Below are 20,094 nucleotides of genomic sequence, written 5' to 3'. Positions count from 1 at the left end.
CCATTTTTGCCCATCATAATCTAATATTCATACAGCTCATCCGACTCTGAAGATTTCCTTCCATGTTTAATTCCTGCTATTTGATACACTGATCTGTCTCCATCCATTTGCTTGGTCAATTGTCGGTTTATGACCCGTTAAGCTTTATCTAATCATCAACAAATGTCAAACGTGACGCTTACATAGGATAAGTTTGAGGGGAAAAAAAGCTGCGTTCGGCAACAACAGGTAAGTTTTGAAGGCTGCCAGTGATATTGTTTGTAATTGTCGAAACGAATCAGTAATCATAGAACTTGATGAACTTAGAAGATGACATTGAACATTGAAATTCACCTGGTTGAATAGTTTTGAAACCCGGTTCGGCCTGGCAGGCCGATTCGGGACCCGACAGACGCGGTGCTGGAATCGGGCCAAGTTGAATAAAAAACAGGAGAAGAAAAAACCTGACATGATTCGGCTGGTTGATCCGACGACCTGATTGAGCCGACAAGACCTGGTTATAAACCTGTTGACTTTTTTTTTTATTTATTATTAAAACGACGTTGTTTTGATTTTTTTAAAAAAAAAAAATTTGACTTGGTTGACCTGATAACCTGGTCAAATCTGAAACCGAGACTTTGAATCAGATTGGGTCTTAAAACTATACCTGGTTGTATTTATTTAGTGTTCTGGAATAAAGGAAACATATATAAAATTGATCAAAAATATATTTAGTTATAAATATAAAAATAAATATATTTTGGAGATGGTTTCGAATTAGATTTTTATCTTTGCATAACAAAAAGTACAAAGACGATGTTGTATTTGCCTTCATTTCTCTTGCCCCCGAAACCATAACTAATACCTACTTTAATAAAATTAAGGACAGTCACGGATTCCAATAGCTTCTGTTTTTTCGAATTGTATTTTTATTTGGAAAAATATCAAATTAATTTTTAAATATTTTTTAATAATTTTGATGTGTTGATATATAAAATAAAAAAAATATTTTTTAATTTACTATATTTTTAAATGAAAAAAATTTAAAAAGTATTATGCATCACAATGCTAAACACGCATTACAAGTACACTTAATTCTATATGATGAGTTCTAAAATTCAAGATATTTAAAAATAAGATTGACATGTTAGATAATTAGTTAATCTCTTTAGTTCAAATAACATAATTCATTTTTCTTAATCAATGTGTTTAGCAACTTAATATGAAAAGCCTAAGTGGTTGGTAATAGGTAGTGTATAGTAAGTTAAGGTGATTGGTAGTTGCAAAAGGTTTCATTTGATGGATGTGGAGATTCTTCAATGTTTAAGTTAGTAATTTATAGAGAGAGAAAGTACAATGATATTTTAAAAAGATAAACTCTGAAAATATATATACTAAAAGTGTTAAAAATAAAAAGATCGTGAACTTTTAATTTGAAGGATTCATGGTGTATTTAATGTTCATGAGTTTTTTTTTTTTTTTGTGAAAATTAGAAATTAAAGTGTAATTTCACCCTTATAATATTAAGTTGTATTTTTCTCAAAATAATATGTATATAATTAGTGTAAAATATTAAGAGATCCTTGTGGAGTCTTTAAAAAATTCTCAAAGAAGTGTTGGTATCGGATAAGATGCCCGAGCCCACTAGAGATAAAAACTAGATCTAAATGTGTTGCTCGAACCCAAATATACTAGGCTTGGACGTGACAACTTGAGCCCTTGGGATGTTGAGGTGCATGCCCAACACCAACCTGGGCGTGCCACACCCTACATGGGAAGCTAGGCATATGTCCATGATGAATGCAAGGGAGTTGGGTTTGGGCTACCATGTTTGAGTTCATGTTATTTGAATATTTTTAAGTTTTTTATTTTATATTTTTTATGGTTTTGAGTTTATATTTTTTAAGAGTTGAGATCAGACTACCACGTGCAAACTCATAATATTTTTTAAGCTTTTAACCTATTTAAAAGATATTTTTGAATCTATTTTATCTGAATAAATTAGGATCCATCTTAATTCATGTGCCAAGAGAGTTGGTAGAGTAAAATACAAGAACTTGCCACGAGTCCACAATCATTTTTAAAACCAATCTTTTTATTCAAGGAAAAAGGTGATTGTCCATGAACTCGACTTTTTTTTTTTTTTAAAAAAAAAAAACAAATGATGGAAAATCACTCCCCTCTTGTAGTAGTAGAATTGGTAATACGATCTCCTTCAATGAAAGGGTCCATAGCAATTGTTCATTGGTAGATACGGTTGCTCGTCCGCCTTGGAAGCTTTAAATTATTGCAAATCAAGGTTTGACTTTCATTTGTCAGTGAAGTCAAACACACACAGAGGGTCCCTCGGCATTTAAATATTATACCATTGAATTTCCTATGGGCACAAAAAAATTGACTTAGTAGATGAGAAAAATTATCAAAAGTATTTAGAAACTGTTTGTAGCTGTGGTTGAGAAATATTTTTATATAAAAATATATATTTTATTTTTAAATTATTTTAATATACTAATATTAAAAATAAAATTTAAAAAATTATTCTTCGGCAGTGGGGGTATTTGCCCACCAACCCAAGGCAGCCTCAAAGTTATAAAATCCATGAAATAAGAAACAGATAATTATGTTAACTGCATATTGCATGTCAATACATCTCATGGTGGAGAGGTCTTGGTGCGTTGATTTTGAGAGTTTGAGGGTTAAGTCTTGCACCCTATGTTAGATGAAAGTATGTGTACCATTTCTCAAAAATATATTTTTAGCAGGAATGGCGAATTAACTATATTATCCAAAGTATTTGTTAAATTTAATCCTAAATTAATTGAATAATTTCTTCAAATTTATTGGATAATTTGGATAATTTTTTTAAAATTATCAAGTCAATTTGTTTTTGGTTTTATATTTTAAAAAAATATAAAACAATATAATCCTAATCAATCTAAACTAACCAGTTTATTGAGCCTATTAAGAAGCGCATCCGTTGAATTTTATAATAAGTGAGTGTTATAATTCTTATGTTGTTTTTTTTTTTTAGTTTAACGTGGGTGTCCGAACCAGCTTGGGCGCACCTCGACTAATCCCACGGGCCCTGAAGTTAACAACATCATATGAGCAACCTAGGGCTCGAACCTGAGACCACAGAGGGAGCAAACCCCTTGGTCCTAAGCTCTTCCCACTAGACCACCACCTAGATGATTTCTTATGCTGTTTCTTGTTCATACTAGTCTTATACATATTTAGTTTAAAAAACATAAATATATATAAAAGCTTTTAATATATTGCATGTATATTATAAGAAGTATAATAAAATATGAATTTATTTTAAAAGAATGTACTTATTTAAAATAGAATTATTTATACTTTTCATTATCTAAATATTTATGAATACGGGATATTTGTAAAAATAAAATAAAATAAAAACAAGAAGAAGATGATTTTCTAATTGTTAATTTTAAAATAATATGTGTGTTGATAGATCGGTAGCATTTTTTTTTTAATGTAAGTAGGCTCTTGTTTTCTCATAAAAGATTGATTGATATCTTTTTTTTTTTAGTTTTTAATTGTTTTTTTTTTCCAGTTTTTAACAACATAATAATAATGGTTAAAAATTAGTTATCAAAATTGTTAAAAAAAATAGAGATGGTTTTAAAAAATAATGATGATGATGATGATGATTGGTTTTCTTATTTTTCAATAAAAAAATTCAAAATAAACAAATTTTCTAATTCTATTTTAAGAAATTTGAAAATAAAAACTAAATAAAATACTAAATAATTAACTTCTATAAATTCTAGAAGTTTGGATCATTGTTATAAGATTCTACGGTTTAGTGGATAAACCTGATTATTTATTATTATTGACTATAAATCTAATTTAAGTTAAGTAAATACATTTTTCTTTTCAAATCAAAACTGTTAATTTGGATTAATTCATATAACTCGTAACTCGAGATTGAAGTTGATTTCGAGTCTGAATAAATTTTATATAAATTTAAGATTAAATCGAGATTTTAGACGAATGATTTGGAAACTCATTCGATCTACATGCAAAGCAGGAGGGCAGGTCGTCCTCCCCACAAGCTCCCAGCACGAAATCGGCCTGGTCATATGCATTCACACGTCCACAAGAGATGCCGTAGCTTATTAACATCTAAAATCAGCATCGCCGTCTAAAATCCAGCATTCTCTCCTTCGTTACTTTTCTCCATGCTTCAAGCCTTCAGTGTCAGCTTCCTCTTTCTGTCCAGTTTGTCAAAGCAGCCATCTTAGCCATCAATGGCTTTACTTAAAACAAAGCTACCTTTTCCTCCCTCACCTTCTCCTCGCCTCTTCAAACACTTATCTTCCTCTTCCTCTCCAACCTCACAGGACGAAGAAGAACAGGCCATAAAGACCCTGAAAACCGCGTTGTCACCTGAAGATACCTTAATAGCCGATAAATTCCACTCTCTGATCAAAGAGCATTACCTCAGCAACCCCAGAAAAACACCACCACCCGACCCCACCTACACCATCTCATCTCTGTCCCTTGATTTATCTCAGATCATTTCCACCGTCCGTTCCATCTCCCCATCCATCGTTCGTCACGTTATTGCACGGTCCAGTGGGGTTCGCCACGTACGGTATCCCAGTGCCTCAAGTCCTTGCTTTCTTCAACTGGGCTAGCAATCAAGACGGTTTTGGTAAATCCCCTGAGGCTTACACTGAAATGATTGATTTTTCTGGTAAGGTAATGATGTTTGATGTAGCTTGGTATGTTATTGATTTAATGAAAGCTAGAAATGTTGATGTTACCGTAGAGACGTTCTCGATTCTTATGGAGAAGGTATGTTAGAGCTGGATTGGCAGCCGAGGCGATCCATGCTTTCAATCGTATGGAGGATTATAATTGTAAGCCTGATAAGATTGCATTTTCCATTTTGATTAGTATTTTGTGTAGGGAACGAAGAGCTAGCCAAGCTCAGGAATTTTTTGATAGTTTAAAGGATAAGTTTGAGCCTGATGTTTTTGTGTACACGAATTTGATCTGTGCATGGTGTTGTGCTGTGAATATTGTTAAATAATATTTATATAGTTTTATTTATTAAGAGTAGAATAGTACTTTTTAGTTTAATCTATATATATTTTATTTGTATTTAGGTTAAAACTATGTATTCATAATATACAGATTATTAGAAATCTAGTTTTTTTTTTTTTTTTTTTTTTTTTTTTTTTTTTATGTTTGGTGTCAATTACTTTAACAAATATATCAGAGGCGGGAAGGGTGTTAGGAGACATGAAAATGTCTGGGACTAAGCCTAATGTTGATACGTATAGTATTGTTATCGATCCTTTGTGTAGGTGCGGGCAAACTAAACGTGCTCATGATGTTTTCGCGGAGATGCTTGATGCAGGATGTCATCGAAATTCGATAATTTTTAACAGTTTGATGAGGATACATGCTAAAGCTGGGAGGAAGGAAAATGTTCTGCAATTGCATAATTAAATTTGGCCTAACTTGTGATATAACCCGTAACACAGCTTGATTTAATAGGTTAATTCATGACTTGATTAATTTAATTAAAATCTAATCTAATTTTTAATATTATAATTTTAATTTTTTAAAAAGGAATTGATAGATGTTATTTTAATTGATTTAATAATTTATTTAACCTGTAACTTGAGACCTGGAATGGAATACGGTCTGGCCCCATTAGCAACCATAGATGGAAAGCAGAAAGACCCATGGGCTTGTGGGTTTATTGATTTCTGGACTAATTTCTGAGTATGTAGTTAAAAACAGTTGGACTAAATCTGTTGTATAAACCTAATTTCTTTCGTCTCTTCTTCTTCAAACCTCTCTGTTTCTCAAAGCAGCCAGAGTCACCAATGGCTTTACTCAAAACAAAGCTCCGTTTTCCTCACTCGCTCTCTCCTCACCTCCTCAAACCCTTCTCTTCCTCTCCTCTTACAACCTCAGACTCTAACCTCCTCGAAGACGACTCGAATGACGATGAAGAACATACCATAAAAACCCCCAAAACCCCACTATCTCCCGAAGAAACCTTCGTCGCTGAGAAACTCCACTCCCTTATCAAAGACCACTACCGCAACAACCCCAACAAAACCCTGCCACCTGACCCCACCTACACAATCCCATCTCTCTCCCTTGATTTCTCACAAACCATCTCCACCGTCGATTCTATCTCCCCCCCTATCATTCGCCACGTCATTGAACAATCCGGCGGGGTCCGTCATGGTATCCCCCTTCCACAAGTCCTTGCTTTCTTCAACTGGGCTAGCTATCAAGACGGGTTTGATAAATCCCCCGAGGCTTTCAACGAAATGGTGGATTTTGCTGGCAAGGTAAGGATGTTTGATTTAGCTTGGCATGTTATTGATTTAATGAAAGCTAGAGATGTGGAAATTACTGTAGAGACGTTCTCGATTCTTATGAGAAGGTATGTTAGGGCGGGTTTGGCTGCGGAGGCGATACATGCTTTTAATCGTATGGAGGATTATAATTGTAAGCCTGACAAGATTGCGTTTTCGATTTTGATTAGTATTTTGTGTAGGAAACGAAGAGCTAGTGAAGCTCAGGAATTTTTTGATAGTTTAAAGGATAAGTTTGAGCCTGATGTTATTGTGTACACGAATTTGGTTCGAGGATGGTGTCGTGCTGGCAATATATCGGAGGCAGAGAGGGTGTTTGGGGAGATGAAAGTGGCTGGGGTTAAACCTAATGTGTATACGTATAGTATTGTTATTGATTCGTTGTGCAGGTGCGGGCAAATCACGCGTGCTCATGATGTTTTTGCAGAAATGCTTGATGCCGGGTGTCAGCCAAATTCGATAACTTACAATAGTTTGATGAGGATACATGTTAAAGCAGGAAGGACGGAGAAGGTCTTGCAAGTTTATAATCAAATGAAGAGGCTTGGATGTGAGCCTGATACGGTTACTTATAATTTTCTTATAGAAACTCATTGCAAGGATGAGAATCTTGAGGATGCAATTAAGGTGATTGGTTTGATGGCTAAGAAAGGTTGTGCTCCGAATGCGTCTACTTTTAATACTTTATTTGGGTGTATTGCGAAGTTAGGGGATGTGAATGCAGCTCACAGGATGTATAAAAAGATGAAAGAGTTGAATTGCGAGGCTAATACGGTGACTTATAACACCTTGATGAAAATGTTTGTTGCATCGAAATCGACTGATATGGTTCTCAAGTTGAAGAAAGAAATGGATGAGAATAAAATTGAGCCTAATGTGAATACCTACAAGGTTTTGATCACAATGTATTGTGGAATGGGGCACTGGAATAATGCTTACAAATTCTTTAGAGAGATGATTGATGAGAAATGCTTGAGACCTAGTCTGCCAGTCTATGACATGGTTCTGCAGCAGCTTAGGAAAGCAGGACAGTTAAAGAAACATGAAGAATTGGTAGAAAAGATGGTAGATAGAGGATTTGTTACTCGCCCACTGTAGAAGAAGCTGTGCATTCTGCTCCGATGAGTTATTCTCTCCATTTGTGGCTTAACCTTTCTTATTAAGATACATGCTTGTTCGTATGATGATTAAGGTCAGTTTCTTGATGTTGTAAACTGACATTTTTAGAGCAAAATTTTGAGAACTTTCCTGGCATGCTTCAAAACTTCTAATTTCTACCTCTCTGATATATCTGACTTTTTTATACTGCGCTGTCTGCATTTGTAACTGGTAATTAGTTTGAACTTCCCAGCTCTCCCAATGAAAAATGTCCTGGGATGAATCAAATATTCATTCCAATTTTCTGGGGAGGCACTGATCACAAAATGACCACGAAGAGAAGCTTATTAAGCTGGACGAGCTCCTTGCATCCATGACTGCCACTTATAGCTCTCTGCATCCTTGCTTAACTGGAAACTAAGAACCTCACGCCATTCCATTGAGGGAAATGCAATAGATCACTGCCATCATTTCCAGATAATTTCTACAAGGCCTGTGGTTTTAATTTTTTTCTACTAAATGAAGATGCAAAACTAGTGGCCAAAGATAGAAGCATAGGTTATAATGCAATATTCTTGGGTTACAATGCTGCCACTTTTGTCTGCACGGGATTACCCTGCTTGCAAACCAAACCAAGCTTTATCTATTTCACCTACAACTATAATAATATTAATGAATATTCCATATAGCCAATTAGTCACGTAGCACTGATGTTATTCATGTAAATTATATTGGTCAATGCTTGATTCAGTAAGTATTTTCCTTAGATTTATTGGCTAGTAAATCACGTCCATCAGAGATCGATTCAATAGGTATTTGCTTTCATTTTTATTTTTATTTATTTATTTTGATTTACGTGAGTGTCCAGGCCAGCTTGCGCGCACCACGACTAATCCCACGGCTCACTGAACATCCTGCAAACCCAGTGAACATGTAAGACACCACGGGGGTGACAGGCGTGCACAATAAGGTTTGAACCTTGATGTAGAGAAAGGGAACAAGCCCCTTTCACCACTAGGCCAGGACCTCAAGTGAGGTCTTGACCTATCAGGGCTTGGTTAATAATGGTATTTGCCTGGGATTTATAGGTTGGGTGTTCTTAACCTACATGGGCTTGAATTATTTGGTTGGATGAACCCTTTTTCCGAGCAACTTCTACAGTTAAAGTTTTAACTCAAGTAATTTAATAGGGGCCATCTTATATAGAGCCCGAGAAATAGGTGTCATGCCCCGCAAAACCTTTATAAAAATTTCAATTTCCCATCTATGAGGTAATCCTAACAATTCATCCTAGAACTCATTTGAAAATCCTTTTACTACAAAGATATTTGATAACTTTTTACTTTTTTTTTTTTGTGTTCTCAATATAAACTAGATAAGCCTCACACCCTTTTCCTCATCAATTTCCTATATGATATGTGTTTAACCAATTTATTCCTAGGATTATATCAAAATCATGTATTTCTAATGGGACTAAATTCTCTTGTAAATCATAACCTTTCATTTGTATAATACACCCCTTATACACATCGTCTACACCTACTTCTTCCCCTAAAGGTGTATTAATAACTAACACTTGTTTGCAATTTACTTACAACAGATTCAATTTAGATCAAAGTAATTTTTTTATATTTATTTATATCCTAACAATGACAACATTCATATAACACTTGTACTAACCCCATAAATGTTATGTTGACAATGTCTAATGTAGGTTTTCCAACTTAATAAAGGGCAATAATATAATATATGGACAATGTATAATACCATGCTTTAAATTTTTAATGTAAGACCAACAAATTATTTTTATTTTTGACATGAAATTCCAATAAAGTGGAAAATAAAAAGTTAAAAAAACATATTAGAAAATATAAAAACAATAATCAATGGCACAATTTGAAAATGAAGCATGATGGTTTCATATCAAGCATTGATAGTTTCTCTTTCCCTCAAAGCTAAACTAAGTCTTTCCTTCAACCCATACTGCATTAATACAAAATACAATGAGTAATCTTCCATTTCAATTTTCATCATTACATATAAAGATTTTATCCCTATATGTTATTTTATCTTTATCTATCTACTCTGGTTTAAACTAAAGCAATCAACAAAATTAATGCTCAATTTAATATAAAGAATAATGAGTAAAAACTTCAAAGAGGTTGAAAGGGTCACCATCAATGGAGGGAATAACATACAAACTTGGCTAAATTAAACATTAATCAAGGGTGATTAAAATTTGGTCTTTCTCTCTCTATCTTAATGTCAATGTCATGATTTTTGTCTTTATATGTAGTAGTCAACTCTTTGCTTTCTCCTCGCACCCCCTACTTTCCCAAATCCTTATTGCTAATGGTTATGATCGATTGAAGCAATGGTTGTTAGGGAAACCATTTTTGTTATATCTTTTTTTTGTCATATTCTCAACAAAAGCTAGATAAGCCTAACATCCTTTTCTCATCAATTTCCTAGTTGTCATCATCAATATTAATCCATTAGACACAATATTCCTCCCTCCCCTTGAATTTCCCTTATCTCCATTTGTCACCCTAAGGGTTATTATCTTAGTATAGCAATCCATCCTAACATGATACATGTTTAACCAATTCATTAACAAGATTACATCAAAATAATATATTTCTAATGGTACTAAATCTACCCTTAAATCATAACCTTCCATTGTATAATGCACCCTTTACACCCCATTGTCTACACCTACTTCTTTCCCTAAATGTGTACTAATAACCAACTCCTTTCATAATTTACTTATAGACACATTTAATTTATTTACAAATTTACAAGATATTAATGAATGTATAGCCTCTGGATATAACAAAGCATAACTTTTTCTGCATTAACTATAATCATGTATGCCGCCATATTTGGTAAAGTCCTGATTGCCTCTTGATTTGAGTGATACATTCTGCCCTGAGTCCTGCCATCTCCGCCTTAAACCAGCCCTGTACTAGCATTGGCTCCCAACTAAGTAGGCTTTAATTACTATATGTCTAACATATCCACTATAATTGATTGCTTTTGGCTCTGTGTTTGAGTCTTGTTTGGGAAATTTATACTAAAATACCTAAACTCTCCACATAAGCAACACCTATCATATAGATATTAGCAATCCTTCATCTATGCCCCTTATGCATGTAGTTAAAACATCTCCCAACAGTCACTCTACAATCCTCTGGATGAGGTCGACTACATATATCGTAATGCGAACCTCATCATCGTATGGTCATGCAACCTAAAATAAAATTGAAAACCAACCTAAAAAAGCCAAATATCATGTTTAAAACCTTGACCCAAAGATAACCCCGCACCTAAGAACTCGAAGTATGCGAATGATATGATGAAGCCAGTTAATCTTTGATAAATCAGTGTGCAATATTTGTCGCTACAAAAAAAAAGGTTGTTTGTAACACGAAAAATAAAGGAAAATCTTATTTATTCAAATCATTATGACTACCAAAACTTGCAGCCATAAAAGCAATAAATAGTTCCCTCTAAATAATCTTAATGAATCCATTTTAGGGTTATAAACTAATGGTCCCTATAGTAATCAACTAACACAAGTCTAATATTGAAACATACCTTAAAACAATGTATGACAGGCCAAAGCAAACCTAAATTAGAATAAAGTCAAAAGCTAATAATATTAAACACTAATATATATATATATATATATATATATATATATATAAATATATTAAAACAAAGCCTTTTGCTTGAAATCCCCTTGTATGCTTTGTTTTTCTTGAAGGCTTTTTTGAAATTTCATGCTTTAAATTAGCTAGGAAACTTTGTTTTTATTTCCTGAAATTTTCTTCCTTAAATTGCCTCCCTTTATTTTCCCTGACGTGTTAGGAAATTCTATAAAATAAGAAAAAGAACAATAAAATAATCTTAAGCCTCTTACCACCACAAACATTCCATAACAGATATGGAATTCTTGTAAACTATAGATAATATATCTTTGTTTGATATGAAATCCTTATTTAATAGATAAACCAACAACTATCACATATGTTTTCAAGAGCATTGAGAAATCCTTATACTGGCTGGATTTATGATTTTCAGGTAATCAATATAAAGATGAAATATTTTATATATAGAGCTTGCCATGATAGTATGCTTATAAGGGTGAGACTTTCCCAGATAGAAATTCAAATGGATGGTTTATGCTTGTTTTACGAGCATGAAGGAGAATCTATGGAGCACATGTGAGTCCATTGTTAATTTACAGTCCAGTGATGACAAGAGTTAAGTTTGTATGTGTCTATTTCTCACTTGGATAATTTGAAGGATTGGTTTTTCAATTTGGTGTAGGCTTGTCATGGACTTTTGATGGCTAGAGTGGTGACAATAGTATAAGCCGTGTGGAATAAGCGGAATAACATTATTTGGAGGGGCAGACAATGTGCTAGTAATGTAGCGGTGAATTATGAATTAGATAATTTAAGTAAATAAAGAGATGCCCTGAAGAAACCTCAAGAGCACATAACCATTCATAATAAATAAAAAGGAGTCTTCTTAACAAAAGTGACATAACAATTAGCTTTAAAAGAGGTTTTTCAACAACTATTATTTTTTAATACAAGATCAATAATAATTGAGATGAATGTTAAGATTGATGTTAGCAATTTAGCTTGAATGCATAAAGATGACCTGGAGTCTAGAATTATCTTACAAGATTACATAAATATTATCAATAAAGCTAATAATTTTAGTATTTGCTATATTTATAGGATGACAAATGAAGTAGCTCATCAATTAACTAGAAACTCAGGAAATTTTGAGAGCTATGCACTTTGGTAACAAGCCCCTGGCTTTACTTGTCCTTTCATTGCTCTTGATTCTAAATAAATTCTCATATTCATTAAAAGAAAAAAAAAAAAACCTGATGGAATACACTTTCAAGGAAAATAGTGTAGGAATTTCTGAAAATCATAATATATATATCCGTATGGAACTACCAGATCCCAAATTAACTTTCAAGTAATATCAATCACAATGGTCGATTTATTAAATGATCCTCTACTCGAATTATTATCATTAAATAAAAAATAATAATTTGAGATTAATATTTGAATGAAAATACTTTATAAGAATTAAAATTACCATAATTACAAACAATAAAAGTTGGCATTACTGTGCATAGCTATTAGCCCACCTTGACCCGATGAATTAATTTAGGAGATCTAGAATTTAACCTGGTTTTTAGTCATTAGGTTTTTAAATAAAATAATTTAATTATAATAAATATAATTGACCCTGTAACGTATAACCATGTCATTTTTCGAGTTAATCACGCGATGCTTATGTGGGGTCACATCACCTATTTTTTTTTTCCCTGGTCTTACAAATATGCAGGCGAAATTAAGACTTCCAATTCCAAGTCTGGCTGCCAAACCTGGAGCTGCCCACAGCAGCCGGAAAGCTGAAATATACAAACCAGCAAACCGTACAAATCCCCAAAAACACCCTTGCTGCCTCCACCGACATATAAAGTCCCAGTGACTATCTCGCCAGCACAAGAAAAAATACCTGCCATCTTTTGAAAGTTCTCTATATAATATCAGACTCTCTTCCTCCACCAACAAGACACCTATACCCTTGATCCAAACATAAAAAATTCCCATAATTCATTCCAGAAACAGAGTTTAGGGCTTAAAGAAAATGGTGAGAGTGAGACATTCGAGGTTACATACGAAGAAATGGTCGACATTTACGTTGGTGTTGAGTATGTTGTTTATGCTAACAGTTGTTCTTTTGATCCTGTTGGGTCTTGGGGCTTTTTCTCTTCCAGTCAGTAGTGAAGATTCTTCTCCTAATGATCTCAATTCGTATAGGCGTATGGCTTCTGAAAGGTAATTTATTTCAAGAACTGGGTTCGTTTCCTTGTTGATTTAATTTATCATTTGATTGTTTTTTATTGGTGGGGTTTTGATGATGCAGTGATGGGGATGGGATGGGGAAGAGAGAAGAACAGTGGACTGAAATTCTTTCTTGGGAGCCAAGAGCTTTTCTTTATCACAATTTCTTGGTGGGTTTTATGCATTTCTTGAAATTGAATTTATGAAACACAATTAGAGTTAGGTGATTTATTGATAATGGTTTTCTTTTAATGTCTTGTGGTTTGCCAGATTAGTAGCTAATAATTACTGCCTTGATCTGCCCTTGATGTATCCTTGCTTGTATTTAGATAATATATTGATAGTGGATGGAATGATAATTTGGGTGTACGTTCATCTTGATTTTGAACAGTCAAAAGAAGAATGTGAGTATCTAATAAACCTTGCCAAACCTCATATGGTGAAGTCTACTGTGGTTGATAGCAAGACGGGTCAGAGTAAAGATAGCAGGTATGAATTCCCAATGTTTTGGTTTCAACTTCTGTTTCAGATCAAGTGGATTATAGAAGACGAGGGGCTTGCATAGATTTGAATCAGTTTTAAATTTATTTGTTGATGCTTATATCTCTTCTTCACAGGGTGCGGACGAGCTCTGGAATGTTCTTGAGGCGAGGACGGGATCGAGTCATTAGAGAAATAGAAAAGAGGATAGCTGACTTCTCTTTCATTCCCGTAGGTATGGCATCCAAATGTAGTTGGATTTTTAAATTTATCTTGGAATATGCCTAGTCCAATAGTTTCTTGACCTGTAGACTTTTGATATTTTTTTTACAAATAAGTATTTTTTTACCTCTCCAATAAGTTCAGCCATTTTCAAACAAAAAGAGTTTCCTGAACACAGTGAGCTGACCACCTTCTAAACAGCACACATTGATAACGTTTTGGGTTTGTAAGGCCTCAATGACTTGACTATTTTAATCTATCAATAACATTTCATAAGAAAGGTTGTAAATGCTGAAAACATAGTTTATGTAAAGTTTCGGCATTTTGTGCTGAAGTCAAGTATTTGTACCATTTGCATGCTTAATTCCACTTAAAGTGTAGTGTAATAAAGGGATTTTTACCATTATCGAGGAGGAAATAGGCGGTATGTTGTGTAGCGAAATCATATGTGATGATTTAGCATTCTTTGTTTCTCCTGTATATTCCTGAACTATATATTTAAAGATGCCTGTCTGGACTAACTTTACAACAATCAGAGCATGGAGAGGGACTTCAAGTTCTCCATTATGAGGTTGGGCAGAAGTACGAGGCTCACTTTGACTATTTCCTTGACGAGTTCAATACAAAGAATGGTGGCCAGCGGACAGCTACTCTTCTTATGTATCTGTAAGAGTCTCTTCTTTTGGATAGCACGTAAATGGATAAGCGGATATATACATCCTTTAAATCAACTTATGTCTTTCCTTTTCTTCTTTACTTTCTGCAGGTCAGATGTTGAAGAAGGGGGTGAAACTGTATTTCCTTCTGCCAACATGAACATAAGTGCTGTGCCATGGTGGAACGAGTTGTCCGAATGTGCCAAACAAGGTCTTTCCCTGAAACCAAAAATGGGCAATGCATTGCTTTTTTGGAGTACAAGACCTGATGCGACACTGGATCCTTCAAGTTTGCACGGTTAGTAATTATTCAGTTTACTACTGTTTGATAGCTTTAACCGAGGATCAATGATAATTCAGAAGTCTGTCCTATTTTTTGTTGGTCCTCATTTCTGTTATTTATGACATAAAGGAAAAAGAAAAAGAAAAAATCAGGATCGAAAGTAATCTCTTGGTTTAGGAGTGCCTGTTTACACACAGGACATAGCTGCTTTCACACTCTGGACACAGTCCTTTCACTACCGAGAAAATTATTGGCCCCATGCAGGAGGGGTTACTTTTGTGCGGGGCATATAGCACATACACCTTTCCTGAATACTTGGAGGGAAGCTATTTCCCTTTCCACTGTTAACATGTTATAATCATCCAGTTAACTCACATTCCTATCATGGCTCATGCCAGGTAGCTGCCCTGTGATTAGAGGAAACAAGTGGTCAGCTACAAAGTGGATGCATCTTCGGGAATACAAGATCTGAGCTGTTATTGTAAAGGTAATTCTTGACCGCTAAAGGAGTTATTAATGCTATGTGAAGTCATGGTTGTATGTTTCAGGAAATTGGTTTTATTGCAGTCATTTGGCATTATTTACCCTGATTATATTGTCATTTGTTAAATAAATGAATTACTTGTCTCATCCTGTGAAACACACATATTAAAGTTCTTGGTAGATGATATCAAATGATTTTCAATTGTTTCTCGTGATTAGTCAGAGTTTTGGATTAGATGGAAAAGATGGTGACCAAGAAAGAGAATATATGCTAATTTCACTAGCTCTCAAGGGTATTATTTGTGCAAGTACTAAGTAAAGCATCTTCTTATTTAAGTTCCTTCCTAATGTTCTGCTTTGTTGTTTTATGTATCATCTATATGTTTTGGACATCCAGAAAGGCATTACATGCGCCTTTGGGTTCATTAAATTCCATAGGTGGTATAACTACTGAGATCTTTTTTGCTACTATATATGTCAGCATGGTGTGGTGGTAACAGAAAACCTGCCATAACTGAATATGGATCTTGATTTTTGTTAAAAACATCATTTTGCAAGTATTATGACAAAAGCTGTTTAATAAATCAATTAAATCTACGACTTCTGGCAATATACTTAATTGACAGTACCTTTTCTTTTCTTTTCTACTGTCAGCAGGATAGGAAGACCTGTACCATGTGGATCAATTTCTGTTCATGGTGAATGGTGTTAGAATTCCTGACACATGGTGATGCGTCCTTCATTGTTATCAAGCACAGATGTTTTACAACTCAGGCATGGGGATTTTTCATTTGATAGACGTTTTTTACCCTTCTATCCAGCATTTAGGGTTGGAAGTTGGTGGTCTTGATAGAATTCTTGTAGTAATAGACTCAAAGGGGATAGGAAAATTGGTTGCAGGTGATGCACCAACACCCTGCAGCCAACTGTAAAACTAACAGAATAAATCCGAAATATAAATTACTACCATTTGTTGGAAGCTGGTGCTTTTGAATTTGTATTTTCTTCCGAACTTTCAAGCGAACTGTATTGTTAGTTGCTCATCCAAAATCCACGGACCTTCGCTCTGGCCATACGATGCTGCACCTGCAACCCTAGTGTAAAGTTTGGCAATGTGAATGCTTTCACCTTGTTCCTTTATAAATTTTTCTACTTGAAGAGGCTAGCTCCTCATGTCTTCCAGACTGAGCTGCGAAAATGACGTTTTGTTCTCTCTAAAGAGTAAAGACCAGTGTTAAATTATTATCTTGGAAACAGGATAGTTGGGATAAAGAGAATATTTTTGTATCTTTCCTGTTGGAAATCCACTCCAAGACCATTCTCATTTTTTATGTCTTTGTTTCTGTTCTCCAACCAATCACGTGCCATGCATGGCATGGCACCATGATAGACTCTAATTTAGCATGGAGAACCCACCCAATACTCAGGAATCGGAGATGACTTGTTACCTTATCTGATTGCAGCTTAGATAACTTACACTGTAGAGCGCTTTATCGTTTACATTTGAATGCTGCTTTTCTTGCAGATCACAGAAATCCTCGGATCATTAGAAAAAGAATATAAAAAATCCATGATAAGGTATTTCAGAATAGCTTATGCCAACTGAGGCTAACATACATTTATTTATTTATTTACATAAATTAATCACCTAATTCGTCACCTCTAATATTCTCACAACAAAACATACAAGGGATTAAGCAAAAATTCTCCTAGTGATTTACTCTCTAATTCTCAACTGTTCGTGGATGGCGTTCCAAGTTACCATGGTCGTAGACTATTCTGAGAACTATCAAAGTGAACGAGGTAGTGCCATCTCTTGTGGTGAGGAACTACCTCAGAATCCTAAATGCACCGTGTAGAATCTTCTTGCCAGCACCTTCATTAACATGCCCGAATCTTGCCCTCACCATGAATTTGTCCATTTGGTGTTGCAACCTTCCGCATGTTTTGACACTGTCGTCTTTGCTAGCAGAACAATCTTTTCTTATTGCTGCTCGAGAAATTCTGTCATTCCTAAAATGAAGGTTGCTCATCAAACAAATCAGGCAGACAAGTTCCTAAAATTATTTGCTCACACCATGAACAACATCAATCAGAAACTTCAGTCTTGTACAATAAAGCCACAGAAAATCTAGGTTATGATCAAATGATGGATCATTTTGTTCAAGCAAGCTTGTTGACCCCTTCAGATTAAAGAAGCAAGATGAAAAGCATGTAAAACACCATTTTATACCACAATTTAACAGAATGCCAAGACACATGCCAGATCAAGCAAAATTCATGATGTGCCGGGATTACTTGAGCAACCCTATGTTATGTTTTCTTCTGTTGATCATATAGCAGACAAGATTAGATGATCTTCCAAAAGTTTAGGTTTTACAATCAACTTGCAAACTTTCGAAGGAACACAAATAGTAATAAAGTGATGCCCCAAAACACAGAATTGCCCTTTAGAGAGAATACCTTCTCTGTTCCCATTTCACAAAGCTGGCTCCAGATATCTGTAAAATCTGGAGGAGGCGGGCATGAAAAATGTATTTCTTTCCCCGTGCACAGATGTGTGAATCTACAAAACAATGGAAAAAAGCAAACTTCCATATTACTCAGTTGTGTCAATAAAAAGCAGTGAAGCAAATGGACAAAGCTTTATCTTCTAAATGCCCCACCCGAGAGCCAAACCATGGACGAATGGCCTCTATAGTCCTGAAAGTGATAAAGAAAGTTGGATATGACAGCTAGGGTCGGTTCTGGATCGAAGCAGTGACAGGGCCATGTTTCAAGTCCCTCCACAAACCTCGTCACTTAATAGAGGACTTTCATTGTACTCTTGAATTGCTCAGATAAATGAGCATGCGAATGTTCATCCCACCATCAATATATACTTCATTAAAGAATTAGCGAAACTATTTCATAAATTTTGACAGCAAATTTAACATTAAAACCACTAAGGTTATTAAAAGGGGGGGAAGTCACCTTAGCAACAACAAGCAATCAACTGGTGCCTTTATCCAATCGAACAGATGCTACGTGTAAGCTAGAACATAACCCTTCACCATCATCGTCGTCAGAAATATCCTCTGCATCCGACAAAACTTCCTGGTTTGAAACTGTTGGAAGACTACAATGGTGTGGTATCCCATTCACCAGCGTGCCGGTAGCATTACCAGGCGCAGGATGAACAACCTAAATCACACAATCAAAAAGGAAGATTTCAGCGTCACATTTCAATCCCAACACAACATTAGCTAATCAAAGTTTCAACCTTTTTTTAAAGAGTGATCACCATCTGGGCAGGTTTGTTAACAACCAGAACATTCTCATCTTCATAGACGATATCCAAAGGTAAATTTTCAGGTTCAACCCTCAAAGGTTTCCACTCTAAAATTATGCAATCCATCTCATCTCCAGCCTTTACATTATGCGAAAACTTAAACAGACATCAACATTAATATCTCAGAAAAACCAGCCCCAGATGAGAACAAAATAACCGGGATGTGTTAAAATAACTACCTTATAGGTAATCTTTCCATTGACAGAGACAATTCCTGATTTAATAATAGACTGAACGCGATTTCTACTGATGCCAGAAATGCGACAAGAAATCCAAGAATCAAGTCTTAACTTTCCTGACTTGGAATCTACTGTCTCCTCGAGCTTTACACAGAAATCGTTGATTCTGGTTCGAACAAGAGTATCTTTTGGAACAAGGTTGAACAGTGAGGAATCGTAAAGCTCTTGGCTTTTGAGAGAGGAAGGAGGAGGGAGCTGAGCAACGGGACACGGAGGGAAGGGAGAGCATCCTGTTTTTTTTTTTTTTTCCTTCCTTTTTTCGCTGGTCGTCTATATTTTATAATTTTTAGACGTGAGCGGAAGAGATAGTGGGCCGGACTTGAGTTTTTATGTATTTTGGGCCAGAATGACTTAAGCATTTTCGATGAGTTTTGGGTTTAGGTTGTTAGATTTTGGGCTTTTGTTTTTTTCAGGTTGCTAGTGATAATTATAATATAGCTTGTGATGCCATTTCTAAAAAAGTAAAATATTATTTAATTCGAGGGATAGAAAAAAGTAAAAAATAAATATATTTTTTAAAAAACTTTTGATAGATTTTATATACTTTCAAAACATAAATTATAAAGAAACATGAAGTTTCACAATAAAAAATATATATACAAAAATAATAAAAATATATTTAATTTGAAAGATATTGACGTAAAAATAAATTTATTTCTATAATAATTTTTTAAATAAATTTTATCGTTTCAAAATATAAATAACAGGAGAACATATCCTTCCTAGCTTAATCATCCCTGCCTTTTCTTATCCCCAGAAAACAATCAAACACTATCTAATAAATTTAGTTTTGTTTCATAAATAACATTAAGTTCAAATCTCTTTGCCAGAAGCGGAAAAAACTCAGACACCGACGAAAAATCTTCCCCTAGAAAGCTATCATAGATGTTTTGTAGGACCAAGCAATCGGAGGATGATGCTGGACATCTGACTCGGTAAAAGGATGCCTTAAAATAAGTTTTCCGATTCAAGCTTTCATGGATTCATGGATAATTAAAAGCAACCACCATGCAGTGACTCAGCTGAAGATTAATAATCCATTTAGCTTTTAACTTATAATTTTTACTTTTTTTAAC

The 20,094-nt window shown here is 34.6% G+C and overlaps 4 protein-coding genes across 5 annotated transcripts; 3 read left to right on the top strand and 1 right to left on the bottom strand.

Moving 5' to 3' along the window:
* Positions 1–4,062: 4,062 nt before the first annotated feature.
* On the top strand, positions 4,063–5,460 carry LOC118061983 (pentatricopeptide repeat-containing protein At1g20300, mitochondrial-like). The gene is given in 4 exon segments (XM_073409097.1): positions 4,063–4,595; positions 4,597–4,794; positions 4,796–5,021; positions 5,216–5,460. Coding segments are annotated over 4 exon segments (1,014 nt in total). The 5' UTR covers positions 4,063–4,250.
* Positions 5,461–5,770: 310 nt separating this feature from the next.
* Positions 5,771–7,601, top strand: LOC118061984 (uncharacterized). Its single transcript, XM_035075641.2, has one exon. The coding sequence runs from the start codon at positions 5,844–5,846 to the stop codon at positions 7,443–7,445; it is 1,602 nt and encodes a 533-aa protein (XP_034931532.1). The 5' UTR covers positions 5,771–5,843; the 3' UTR covers positions 7,446–7,601.
* A 5,227-nt stretch (positions 7,602–12,828) lies between these two features.
* On the top strand, positions 12,829–16,427 carry LOC118061985 (probable prolyl 4-hydroxylase 3). 2 transcript variants are annotated; one of them, XM_035075643.2, is made up of 8 exons: positions 12,829–13,318; positions 13,407–13,494; positions 13,716–13,813; positions 13,942–14,039; positions 14,563–14,692; positions 14,793–14,980; positions 15,364–15,452; positions 16,106–16,427. In XM_035075643.2, the coding sequence occupies exons 1-7, from the start codon at positions 13,128–13,130 to the stop codon at positions 15,435–15,437; spliced, it is 867 nt and encodes a 288-aa protein (XP_034931534.1). In that variant the 5' UTR covers positions 12,829–13,127; the 3' UTR covers positions 15,438–15,452; positions 16,106–16,427. The 2 variants fall into 2 exon arrangements, with proteins under 2 accessions (XP_034931534.1, XP_034931535.1); XM_035075644.2 differs by having other exon boundaries at positions 16,103–16,427.
* A 226-nt stretch (positions 16,428–16,653) lies between these two features.
* Positions 16,654–19,469, bottom strand: LOC118062262 (RNA pseudouridine synthase 2, chloroplastic-like). The gene is made up of 6 exons (XM_073409424.1): positions 19,458–19,469; positions 18,959–19,288; positions 18,732–18,875; positions 18,422–18,631; positions 17,912–18,014; positions 16,654–17,461 (listed from the first exon to the last, which is right to left on the bottom strand). Exons 1-4 carry the CDS (start codon positions 19,467–19,469, stop codon positions 18,440–18,442), a joined length of 678 nt encoding a protein of 225 aa, XP_073265525.1. The 3' UTR covers positions 16,654–17,461; positions 17,912–18,014; positions 18,422–18,439.
* Positions 19,470–20,094: the final 625 nt, after the last annotated feature.

This window comes from Populus alba, chromosome 5, assembly GCF_005239225.2.
Source record: "Populus alba chromosome 5, ASM523922v2, whole genome shotgun sequence".
Taxonomy (NCBI): domain Eukaryota; kingdom Viridiplantae; phylum Streptophyta; class Magnoliopsida; order Malpighiales; family Salicaceae; genus Populus; species Populus alba.
The sequence above is the reverse complement of the archived record's forward strand: the minus strand, read 5'-3'. Positions and strand labels throughout refer to the sequence as shown.